This window comes from Hemicordylus capensis, chromosome 5 (genome assembly GCF_027244095.1).
Source record: "Hemicordylus capensis ecotype Gifberg chromosome 5, rHemCap1.1.pri, whole genome shotgun sequence".
NCBI lineage: Eukaryota > Metazoa > Chordata > Lepidosauria > Squamata > Cordylidae > Hemicordylus > Hemicordylus capensis.
In genome coordinates this window covers 7,128,999-7,141,936 of record NC_069661.1, presented here as the reverse complement: position 1 = coordinate 7,141,936, position 12,938 = coordinate 7,128,999, and the positions used below count along the sequence as shown (strand labels likewise).

The following is a 12,938-nucleotide window of genomic DNA, read 5'->3' as shown; positions in this document are numbered from 1 at the left end:
CGGTCATGGGATAAGGGGACAAGTCCATGTGTGGATTGCTAACTGGTTGATGGAAAGGAAACAGAGGGTAGGTATAAATGGAGAGTTTTCACAATGGAGGGAAGTAAGAAGTGGGGTCTCCCAGGGATCTGTGTTGGGACCAGTGCTTTTTAATTTATTCATAAATGATCTAGAAGTAGGGGTAAGCAGTGAGGTGGCCAGATTTGCAGATGACACCAAACTCTTTCGGGTAGTGAAATCCAAAATGGATTGTGTGGAGCTCCAAAAGGATCTCTCCAAACTGGTGAATGAGCAACAAAATGGCAAATGTGGTTCAATGTTGGCAAGTGTAAAGTGAAGACCATTGGGACGAAGAACCCCAACTTCCAAGTATACGTTGATGGGATATTTGCTGTCGGTGACTGATCAGGAGAGGGATCTTGGAGTCATGGTGGACAGCTCATTGAAAGTGTTGACTCAATGTGCGGCAGCTGTGAAAAAGGCCACTTCTATTCTAGGGATCATTAGGAAGGAGATTGAAAATAAAACTGCTAATATTATAATGCCCTTATACAAAACTATGGTGCGGCCACACCTGGAGTACTGCGTAAAGTTCTGGTCACCACATCGGAAGAAGGACATTGTAGAACTGGAAAAGGTGCAGAAGAGGGCAGCCATGATGATCGGGGCCTAGAGCACCTTCCTTATGAGGCAAGACTACAACACCTGGGACTTTTTAGTTTAGAAGAAAGACGACTTTGGGGAGACTTTTATAGAGGTCTATAAAATCATGCATGTTGTGGAGAAAGTGGATAGAGAGAAATTCTTCTCCCTTTCACGTAACACTAGAACCAGGGGTCATCCCATGAAATTGATTGCCAGGAAATTTAGGACCAGCAAACGGAGGTACTTTTTCACACAACACATAATCAACTTGTTGAATTCTCTGCCCCAAGATGTGGTGACAACCAACAACCTGGATAGCTTTAAGAAGGGTTTGGATAACTTCATGGAGGAGAGGTCTATCAATGGCTACTAGTCTGAGGGCTATAGGCCACCTGCAGCCTCAAAGGCAGGATGCCTCTGAGTACCAGTTGCAGGGGAGTAACAGCAGGAGAGAGGGCATGTTCTCATCTCTTGCCTGTGGGCTTCCCAGAAACATGTGGTGGAACACTGTGTGAAACAGGATGCTGGACTAAATGGGTCTTGGGGCTGATGCAGCAGGGCTGTTCTTACGTTCATGTAGAGTGCATTACAGTAGTCAAACCTAGAGGTTACCAGCATATGGACCACTATTTTAAAGCCATTCACCTCTAGAAATGGACATAGCTGACGTATCAGCCAAAGCTGATAAAAAGCGTTCATTGCCATTGTCTCAACCTGAGAAACCAGAGAAAGCTTGGGATCCAGGAGCACTCCCAAACTACATACTTGATCTTTCTGGGGGAGTGTAACCCCATCCAGAACAGGCAGATCGAAACCCTCTTTTGGGTCCTGACCTCCTACAATCAGTACTTCTGTCTTATTTGGGTTCAACTTCATCAGTTTGTTATTCCTCATCCAGCCCATTACTGCCTCCAGGCAGGCATTTAGGGAGGTTGTGCCATTTCCTGATGAAGTTGGTATGGAGAAATATATCTGGGTGTCATCAGCATATTGATAACATCCTGCACCAAACCTCTTGATGATCTCTCCCAGCAGTTTCATGTAAATGTTAAAGAGCATTGGAGACAGTATGGATCCTTTTGAAACTCCACACTTTAGCTGTCGCTTTGCAGACTAGGGGTGTGCACGGATCAGTTCGGAGGCCATTCTACTGGCCTCCGAACCGGTCTGGAGAAGGGGTGGTTTTGGTTCGGGAGGGTTAGGGTGGGGGGTTCCATTAAGGGCGGGGGGGGCTTTACTTACCCCTCCCGCCCTTTCCCGCGTTGGCGCCGTAAATATTGTAAGAAATCCGGGCGGCAGGATCCCTCACCGCCCGCTTCTATTACCAATTATGGCTCCGCTCCTCGGAATTTTAAACATTGGGGGGCGGCAGGGTGCTTCCCTGCCGCCCCCTCGAAGCCCCCTGCTGCCGCTGAAGCCCCTTTAAATCTCGCCCGGACCGGAGATTCCGGTGGAGAAACCGCGCTCGGGTGGGCGGCAGCAAGACGTCCGTCCGCCCGCCCGCTCCCTGCCTTGCCGAATGCAAGGGATCCTGCCGCCCGGATTTCTTACAATATTTACGGCGCCAACACGGGAAAGGGCGGGAGGGGTAAGTAAAGCCCCCCCCCACCCTTAATGGAACCCCCCACCCCAGCACCGAACCGCAGCTCCGCGGTCCGGTGCACATGACTATTGCAGACCAACAGTCTCCAAGTGACACCACCTGGAATCTGCCAAAGAGGTAGGAACAGAACCACTGTAAAACAGTGCCACCCAATCCCACCTCCCTCAAGTGACTCTGAAGGAAACCATGGTCAATGGTATCAAAAGCCGCTGAGAGATCCAAAAGGATCAGCAGTCGAACTCCTCCACTTACACTCTAGTCGTCTACCTTGCTACTTCAGTTCCCATAGTTCTTCTGAATATCACAGGACATCACAGGGTCAACTTTGAAGCAGGTTGGAGAGGACGCTTAGGAGCGATTGTGTCTACCACTCAATTGAAGTCTCATGTTCATTCATACTTCCACCGTGAAGTTTTAGGCACCTACACGAACATGTTTGTTATAGCTGCTGCTACCCTGGTTCATGATCGTAGCATCTGTGCACAAATTCTTCTACAAATATGATCTCATTGTACTTGTCATCAGTTCCCTATTAGAACTGCTGGCAAGAAGTTAGAAGTAAGTGTGTGTGTGTGTGTGTGTGTGTGTGTGTGTGTGTGTGTGTGTACACAAGCATGAAGAACTGAACCAATTAAAAAATCAGGGTAACTCACAGCCTTGTTTTTGAGCGAGGCAACTGGCCAGTGCTGGGTTGCTGTTGGTTTTGGCCCTGCCTGACCTGTACTGAGTACGGATGTCAATGCAGTCTTTTCAAACAAAATGTCCAAATGTAACAGACCTGGTAGTGCATTTCCCTGTTCCCACACTCCACCCAAGTAATGTGGTCTGTGGCTGAGTTAACATCGCAGAGGAAGCCATGAGCATGTGTCAGCTGGCTGTATGGTGGCTTTCATGACTGCTTTGGGTGGAGGGAATTGGAGAATCTTCTTCCTCCCTCCTGCCACTCTGTGTTTGTTTGTTTTTTAAAGCTTAAGACTGAGGAATAATCAGAAGAAAACAAGATGAGGGGATGCAACCATCAGCACTGTGCAAGTGAACTTATTATATGTTTTGCCTGACCTTTTTGCCAGTGAGTCAAAACCCAGAGAGTCCAGCTAGGAAATTCACCAGTCAATTCAATTATTCCATTTCAGTGAGGAAAGCTGGTGACTTGCATACAGTGCAGTGCGCTGCCCATGGGCATACACATTTTCTCTCCATCACCAAATCTTGTCCTTTAGCAAACTCACAGTGCCTTGGTGTAGCAATTGCACAATTCTTAGGAGCCATGGAGCCTCTGAGTTCACTAAAGGGTATGACTTGGAGATTAGGAGAGATGGCACGTGTGTCCAGCCCTTCCATGGGCAATGCACTGCACTGTATGTGGGTCACTATTTTCTGTAACACATGGTCATACAGAGATAGTTTTAATTTTGCAATTCACATATCTTGTATTTTTAGGCTACTTTCCAGCTGGCTTGTGAGATCACCTGGTATTCCGTGTGTGTCCGTGTCTCCCCCCCCCCCACAAACTTTGCAGTGCCTGGACCGATATGAACCAAATCGGTTATAATTGTAGGGACACCTCAAGTGCATGGTTTGTGATTATGTCATCCACCCAGATTCAAGATGGTGGATGCATGAACGTTTGAGGAGCAAGTGGGCTAACTTGTGGACTATCTAACCAATTTGAACCAAATTTGGTACAGTTGTAATGAGTGACACACAGGGACACCTCAACAGCATCCCAATTCAAGATGGCAGACGTGTGAACATTTGAGGTGCAATTGGGCTAATTTGTGAACCGCCCACTGATTTGAACCAAATTTGCTACAGGTGTAGGGACATATAGGGATGGCGCAAGGGCATAGTTTGTAATGATGTTGTCCACCCTGATTCAAGATGGTGGACACATAAACATCAGAGGTGCAAGTGCCACCCAGAGCCGTAAGTTTGGGCGGGGTATAAATTTAATAAATAAATAATAAATTGGGGACTGATTTTGACCAAATATGGTACAGTTGTAGGGACACATAGGGACACCTCAAACACATAGTCTGTGATGCCAGCCACTCCAGTTTTTGAGGCGCAAGTGGGATAACTTGTGAACTGCCTAACCGATTTGGACCACATTTAGTCCAGTTGTCGGGATAGTGAAAGGAAAGTAGGCAACTTGTTTATTTTATAAATGTATCTGTTGCTTTTGTTTTGTAAATTGAAAAGCAGCTTTCAAACATACAAGATTGTTTAGAAATACAATAGAAACACTATATGAACTCTTACAAAGCGATACTGCTAAAACTGAAATTAAGAACAGCAACTCTCATCATTTGAGTCAGCAGAATAAGCTGTTGCCTATCCAAGCATTTTCACTTGAGGATGGAAAGCAAGCAGGTGGCTTGATCGGTTCCCCTTGGCAAGAAATTCCAGAGTGTGCTTGAATTTATCACAAAATACTCCTCTCTGGTGAGCCAGCCTTTCACATCTGAGAGAGGGAACACTGAGCAAGGCCTCACTTGTGGGGTGCAGGCAGGTAGAGAATATATGGGATGCAAAATGCATGCATTTGACAGCCTGGTACTATATGCCTCTGTAATGAGTGCCATTGCTATGGGCAAAGCTGCTTCCTACACAGAAGCCCAAGTAGATGCATCTGTTGATGGCTGGATGAGCATTAATAAGTGAGGCAACTTATTTAAAGCACAAGGGCTTTCAACATCAGCCTATCCAGGGGATGCATCTGGCCAGGAGATACGGGGCTTTGCGGTTTTACACCTTTCCTTTTTGACCTGTGTGACTCAAGGAGTGGGAGTATTTTCTACTGCTGCTGTTAACCGCACACAGGAAGCAGAATAGTGAGCTCCCAACTGCTTTCTTTGCATTCTTGCGTTGATTTCTGCTTGCTGTTGCTTCTCTCTCTTCCTCTCCCTCCTCTTTCCAGTATAGAAGTTCCTTGGGGAAGATACAAACCCAGCAGCTCTCAAGGGCACACGCAGAAGGCCTGCAGCTCATTTGTAAACCTGTTGCGTACTTCAAAGGATGGGAGACGTGCTCATTGTGTGCCAGCACTGTCTGCTGTGCGCCTGCAAAGGAATTGCTTAGGGCCTGCTTTGTTTTTTCTTTTCTTTTTCTTTCTTGCAAAAAAGTGGGGAAATGTGGTGGCAAAACAGCTTTAAGTATGCACTGAACAATCTTCCATTGTAGACCTTCAATGCAAAATCTTTGCCTGGAATTTAAATTTCTCTGTAAAGAAATCTGTGGCACGGTGAACCCGCAGCCAGCTCAGGCTTCCAGGTTTCAGTATCTCATTGGCTTGCGTCAAAGACCAAACCAGACATCTCATTTGTCCTTCATTGGAGGGTGGAAATTCCACTTGTGAATGTTGCATTTGCCCCTTAAAGCTATCCAATGTTTCCCTTTTGACTTTAGTTCATTAAGTGTTCTTTTAGTATTTCGGATTACATAACTTGAGTAGACTTTTGGATCTGGATTCAAATCCCCTTTCAGTCTTGAAGTTTACTTGATGGCTTTGAATCGATCACATAGTCTACTTCACAGGGTGGTTGAGTAAAGGCAAATTCACTCATTTATTCATTCCAAACATTACTTTTGTCCCCATTCAAGGGACTAATTGTGATTAATAACCTAATAATAATACTATTTTTCCAGAAAAGAAGACACAATGAAATAATCAATGTAAGGGGAAATAGAGATAAAAGCAAAAGAAAAGACAATACAAGAAAACCATTTTTAAAATGACAGAACAACAACAAATATTTATATCTGAACAGCAAGAGATGGGCAGTAAATTAATAGAATACCAAGTGAAAGAGGTCCATTTTCAGAGCCTCTTTAAAAGCTGGCAGTGATGGGGCCAGCCAGTCCTCTTGGGGATGCAGTTCCACTGGCTGCTGCTGAAAAGGCCCTGCCTAGTGCCTGCCTCCCACCACAACCAAGCCTGTGAGTAACGGGGGACAGATCCTTCAATGACAACCCCAATTCATGTAGAAGAAGATGGTCTTTCAGATATCGAGAGCCCAAGGTTTTATAGCTCCATTTAGGGGCTTGAAAATTCCAAGTACCTGAAGGAAGGGCAGAGTTCAAATGTAATAAATACATTTATTATAAGAACATCTCTATCTTGCCAATCTACCTATCATGCATTCCCTCTTTTGAGTATTATGCCTTTTTCTCCCCCTTTTATGCTGATCTTTGTCTTGTGGGGAGGTTGTTTTTAACAGGGAGAGTCCTTTAAAAAAACACAAAACGACTGTGAGCCTCTCACCTGCAGTTGGAGGTGCTCTCCAGTCTGCCACCTCATTTTGCAGCTTTCCAGTTCTAGCAAGAAGTGGTTGCCTCTTTTGCATGTGTGAATGCAAAAAAAAAGAAAAGAAAAGAAAAGTGTGAAAGAGTCCTTTTGCCACATTGCATGTGTATGATCATCATTTAGGATGTAAGTGAAACTTGTGGGTGACCAAAGCTGTATTACTTTTAAAGTAACATCTATAACTAGGTCAGAAAACTCTGAATGCTAATTAGGGGGCTGTCATGGGAACCAGGGAGTTACTTGTGAGGGATCTGAAGCTTCCCCCATGATCTGAGTCTGATGCACACCCACGCAATTTACTCCCCCGAGCTGCCCCACACCAGAGTTTCATATGCTGTTGCCAGCTATCTGTGGACAGTTTCAATTTCCCTTAAAGAAAAAGGTACCCTTGCAGGGTTGTTCAAAAGTAGATTCTGGAAACATCTCACTGGGCATGGCATGTGTTCAGCTTTCTCCCCCCACCCAACACCAATACACTTTAACCCACTCCTAAGATTGGTAATGTTAACAGCCAGGAACATGGCTTTGTGGAATCTGCAGATTCATACCAACTGCGCCCACTCAAACATAGGGAAGTATTTATATTGATTACTCAGAGAAATAAAAACACAAGAGTGTAGATGCTTGTATGAAAGAAATCAGAAAGTAAAAACAAGATAACTTCTATAAACAGGCTTATGTTGTTGATAGTTTGGACTAGCGGTACAGACTAGCTTAACTGCTGTATAAAATCGTATCTTCAGGTAGGGAGAATTTCCCCCAGTCATTGGGGAGGGATCAGACCCTGGCCTGGACACATGTTTAGAGTTCTGACAACTTCCAGAGGTAAAATGTTTTTATACTAGTAAAAGGGGGCTAGCCCCTGGGATATTGACCCGATCAGCTTCTAGAGGTTGGATCCATTTAATATGCTGATTTCATCCTCTGCCAATATTGACAAAGATCCCATAATCAGATGGCATAATAATATTTCCCTTCAAAACTAGTCTTGAGATTCCCCAACTGAGGTTTATTATGAACGAAAACTCTGCAGGCCTCGACTTTCTTTGGTATTGCAAAAGAAAAACTGGGCTGTTGAAACAGAGGAGGCGTAAATGTTTTGCCCAGAATAGTCACTTTATAGAAGACGACTCCAAATCTGCCTGTCTTCATGGAGGCTCTTTGGCTTTGTAGCGAACTGATATTGGCAACAACAAAATATGACAAAAGAGCTTTTACAGTACTGGAGCAGAGAATGCCTATGTTTTGAAATACCTACGATTACAGTTAACTAAAATAGTTTTTCCCCCCTTGCAGATGAGACACCCATCATAGCTGTAATGGTGGCCTTATCTTCCTTGCTAGTCATAGTATTTATTATTATAGTCCTGTACATGTTAAGGTAAGTAGTGCGTGAGAAAACTCTTGACTTCTCTTACTGTGGGATGATGTCTGTTTCCTAACATATGAAGATTGGGGGTGTAAGAGCATCCTCTGCTCATCTTGAAAATGCTTGAGGATTTGGGATCAATGTGGTTGCACACAGAGTACCCACTTCCTCTTGGGTCCGAGGGAAGGAGGTCAAGGCTGTAAGTAACCAAGGATCCAACACTCTCTCCTGCTGGGGACTGGTCTAGGGGGACAAGATGGGCGTTTTCTCAGCAGACTGGTGACTGTTGCCTTCTGAATGGCTACCAGTCCCGTGGTTATGAATTAACGTACCTCCTTTACTTATTAGTCTGTTGCCCATTGTTCAGTACCAGAATGCTTTATTTATTCAACTGCTTCACCATCTTTCTGTTAAAATACTCAAGGCAGCTTATATATTTGGGCCCTGGGAAAAGTTGCTCTTCAAGAGCACTTCATCCTACTCTGCACTTTTGAAATTATCACTTTTTATTGGGAGGACATCATTAACTGATTTGTCATCCTTAGAGGTGGTTATGCCATATTTATTTCATATACCTTGCTGTTGGGAGACAGTCTGAGCTCTCTCCTAAATAATAAGTATGTTGAGATCATTGTGTGTGTCCATTTATAATTTAGTAACTTTCGTTTCTACATGCCTGTTTGCACCAGCTGTCCTAACTACCCTCTTAAACATTATCAGCTACTGTTTCTGGGCACTGCCGAATGCTTAAGCCTATCTGATAAAGTCCATTGGGAGTTCTGCTTTGAAGCAGCAGTTTTAGGTGTCTCAGCTGTGATCCTGGCACAGCTGATCTTCTGCATTTTCACATAGGTTCAAGAAACACAAGCAAGCTGGGAGTCATTCCAACTCCTTTCACTTGTCCAATGGCCGGACAGATGACATGGGTAAGTCTCTGCTTTCTTAAAGTACTTCAAAAAAAATATTTAAGCTAGAATCTCAAAATGGCACCCCAGTCTCTTTTGGTGTTGGGGGGTGGGAGAGCATATGCCATGTTAGGGGGTTCTCACAGTTTGTAGTTAGTCCCACCGTCATTCTCTTTGCATAGCCTCATCCTGGGTTGGTTGTTGGTCACACTAGAGGGTGGCAGAATATTGGGAATTTGTCCCTGTGTGTGTCAATAGACAACCAAACATTCAGCCAACATCTGCCCTTTGCTGAGTGGCAAAATAAAGGCCATGCTCTTCTCCATGTTTTGTGATGCAGAGCCCCAGAGCATGCCGTTGCTAGCCAGGTCTCCCAGCACCAACAGAAAGTATCCACCACTGCCTGTTGACAAACTGGAGGAGGAGATTAACCGGCGAATGGCAGATGACAACAAGCTCTTCCGTGAGGAATTCAATGTAGGTGCTTTGCAAGTCTTGCTTTCTCTCTCCCCGCCACCATGATCTTTGTTCACTCCTGTTGTGTTTTGGGGTTGGGCTAAAGGAGAAAAAGATTCTTTGCCAAGGTTGAATGCCAGCTCTATCCAAGTCAAGTCCAAACCAGTCCACGCTCCTCTTCCTCCTGTTTCCAGCTGTTCAGATACCACCACTTCTCTGTAGACCTCTCAAGTAAGCAAGCCCTGGGTTGACATAGCGTGGGGGAGCAAGCGACGCCCTCCGCAGGGAGAGGCATCTCACCTGGCTGCATTTCAGTGTTTAAAGACTTCTGTTTCAGCCCCTCTTTTGTTTGCTTTATATTCCTGGCTTTCAATTCTCTCTGATATTACTGTGGTTTTGTCTTTTGTGGGGGGGGGGGGAGGGAGGGAGGGATTAGTTTTTCACCTTCCCTGTTATGGGGAAAATGTCATGCTGCTCAATAGCCATTTTATTTTTTTCATATGCCAATTTATTCCTTCTATTGTGTGTGTAACCCTTGTAAGCCCCCTGAGTACTTGTGGATAACATGTACAAAATCAGTTAAAGTAAAATAAACATCCTGTGAAAACTAACATATCCTACTGAGTTGATTCACAAAGCCACTTAGAAATGTTTCGTGGCAGTGCAAGTTGCAGAGTTATTTGCATTTTGATGAGCAATAAAACCGAAGGTTGCTGCTTGTGCTGCAGAACTTAAGAAGTGGAGAGTGCACACGGTGCAGTGAGTGCCCTTCTCCCCCTTGCTCACGACTTCCGGAACTGCAGGACAGGCTGGAATAATGTTTTTGCAGTTGTCGTTTGCATTTGCAGGTCTGAGAGGTGATTGAGAGAAGGTGTTGCTTTCTGCTCAAAATCCTGAAGCAGATCCTTGGTTCTGCTGTGGGGGGGTGGCCAACCTGAGGCCCTCCAGCTGTTCTTGGGTTCCAACTGGCATCATCCCCAGCCGCAGTAAGAGCTGGAGAGCAGCAAGTGAGCCACCCCTGGGCTATGTCCTACTCTCAATCAAACTCTTCTAGATCAACAAGCCTGCTGGTTTGCCCCCATTTGACCCTGCGCCTTGGGCCTTCTTCCAAACTAGTTCACACCCTCTTCCTGTTTTCCTGGTGAAAATCAATTCCTGCATTATTTAAACCTGAGCAGCAACTGAGAGCTAATTGCAGCTCTCATAAGAACTAGATGTCGCCTTAATTGAATCCCACCCTTCAGTGTTACTTGGAAGGACAGTCGAAAGGCTGAGCTGTTGTTGTGCTGACAACACATGGCTGGGGACACAAACCATGCTGTGGGGCACTTGCTTGGGACTGCATTTTGACCTGGGCTGTTGGGAAGCAAAGGTTGGAGTGCGTGTGAGATTAGAGCAGGGGTTCCCAACCCTAGGGACCCAGATGCTGTGGGGATGATGAACATCCTTTGCTGCTGCTGTAACCGCCTAAGAAAAGGCCAGAGGAGGACATTCTTGATTAGAGTATTCAACTCGCTGATCATTAATGAGCGCTTCCGAGTTGTCTTCTCCATGTACAAAGAGCTGTATAATTCTCTCTTCTTATAGCTACACACATACACACCCCTCTCTACCTCTGGGGTAAATTAGGCTAAGAATTAATGGCCTACTCAAAGGCAGTCATTGAGTGTTAATGACTGAGTGAGGATTTGAACCTGGAGCTTTTCTTCTTCCCACCCCACCCTCATCCAGGACTCCTGTTTTATCTTCTGTGAAAACCTCAGAAGAAAACTCTGGGTTCAAACTGTATCCAGATGGCTCACGGACCGCCCCCCTCCCCATTGGCATAGCCACCATCGAACTAGGGGGAGGGACAAAAGCCTTGGGCTGCGGGTCTCCGGGGGGCCCCTCCAAGTTGGTCCAGAGTTGCCCCATCTCAGCAAGAAGAGGTGGCCCCTTTAAGGAAGGCCCATCCTCAGGCTGGCATGGGGCAGTGCACCGGCGTGGTGGCATCAGATTACGTCTGCAAAGGTGAGGTGGCAGCAGATGGGCAGTGGGCATCAGGCCACCACCTTGGATCTCGCCCTGCCTTCAATGTCTCTATGCCTCTCACACACACACACAGATTCTTCTGGTTTAAAACTGGCTGGCGGTCTCAGCCTGAGCACCTTGCTGTAGTCTAGCTGCTCTGGCTTAGGGCTTCCTTGTGTTCCACAGTCAAATTTGCTGAAGTTGCATTCATCACAGCTTCGTCTTCGACTCTGGGATGTCTGCCCCGGCTGTTCCAAACAGGGTTTTCTCTTGAATTTGAACTTCCTTGATTCACTGATTGCTGGTTGTTTTGGGATCTGTTTTTAAAAAGATTGTACTGAGACTAAGGTTCTAATCATTGTGCTAAAGGATACTTTGGTGCCACCTTGTGCCGTGAAGTAGCATGGCACCTAATTCATCCTTTATCTGTTTGCAGAGTGTTGATAGGATTAGCTAAAGGCATTTGATCAAAGGCTAAATCTCCATTATTCATTTAACCCCTTAAGATTTGCTCTGCCCTATAATTGAAGGCAAACTGCTGACATGAGGAGTGTTAAAGTAGGCAAGCTAACCTGTCTGCTAATCACCACAACTCTTGATAGGTAATTCTCTTCACAGAAGAGCTGGCCATCCATTCACAACAGGCTTTCACTGCTCTAGGGGGCAAATTTTAACTTGCTGTGGTGTTTCCCCCAGGTGTCTGGCTGGCCCTTGTCAGAAAACAGCGTGCTAGGCTAGTTGGAATTTTTGTCAGGTTCAGCTTGGTTGCAGTTGTGTTTGCATTTAAGTTCTCAACAGGAGCAAGGAAGCACCTATTCCATATTGCATTTCTGCCTCTTAAGCAGTAGTGCTGCATAGTTTTAAGGCATCTGTTCTTTGTTTTGTGAGTTCTTACCTATTGTTGTAAACAAATGACAAATGTAAAACAGCCGCCTTGGGATTTTCTTAATGAAAGGCGGGGTATAAATTTAACAACAAACAATAAATGATGAGGTTCCCTGTCTCTGCATGTTTTTGCTGGGAAAGCTGCCTCTGAGCGCAACCTTGTGGAGAGTTCTGGCGTCATTCTTTGAAAAGATAGCCGGTCTCTACCTATTTTGCAAACATGCTAACAAATATCAGTATATTTGGAAGTTCTGGGTGGGCCCTAAGGAGCTAGTAGCTAGGATTTTTTCCTGGGATCTTGTGTCTAGGAGTTTAGAACAGAAGCTCTGGAGAGCAAAGTGCCTGGCTTCCTCCTCCCATTTTGCCTATTGAAGCACTGATCACTACCTATTTAGGGGAAGCAGAGCAAAAATCCACAGAGGTTGTATATGGATAGCGGACCCCTGGCTTCTCCCTTAGGCTCAGTTGGAGTATGGCTGGCTATCCCTTTCTCTCTCCACCCTTTCAGGCTCTCCCAGCGTGTCCCATCCAGGCCACCTGTGAAGCTGCCTCCAAGGAAGAAAACAAAGAGAAGAACAGATACGTGAACATTTTGCCTTGTAAGTATTGGTTGTGGCTGTGGGCATGTTAACAGGGGGGCATGTGTGAAGCCAAGTGGATGAGAAGAGCAAGGAGCCATCTGAGGGGCACAAAACTGGGTAGGAGAGATTTGAGAACCCCAAGCCACTGCATCCTACTTCTGCGAGCAGCACATTACAT

The 12,938-nt window shown here is 45.5% G+C and overlaps 1 protein-coding gene across 4 annotated transcripts in view; it reads left to right on the top strand.

The window, feature by feature from the left end:
- The window catches only part of PTPRA (protein tyrosine phosphatase receptor type A), a 202,493-nt gene that overhangs the window by 160,452 nt on the left and 29,103 nt on the right, over positions 1–12,938 (top strand). For all 4 annotated transcript variants that reach the window (XM_053251717.1, XM_053251719.1, XM_053251716.1 and 1 more), the window contains 4 exons: positions 7,851–7,935; positions 8,776–8,849; positions 9,169–9,305; positions 12,688–12,778. In XM_053251717.1, coding sequence (XP_053107692.1) covers positions 7,851–7,935; positions 8,776–8,849; positions 9,169–9,305; positions 12,688–12,778 — 387 coding nt within the window. The remainder of the gene's footprint in view (positions 1–7,850; positions 7,936–8,775; positions 8,850–9,168; positions 9,306–12,687; positions 12,779–12,938) is intronic.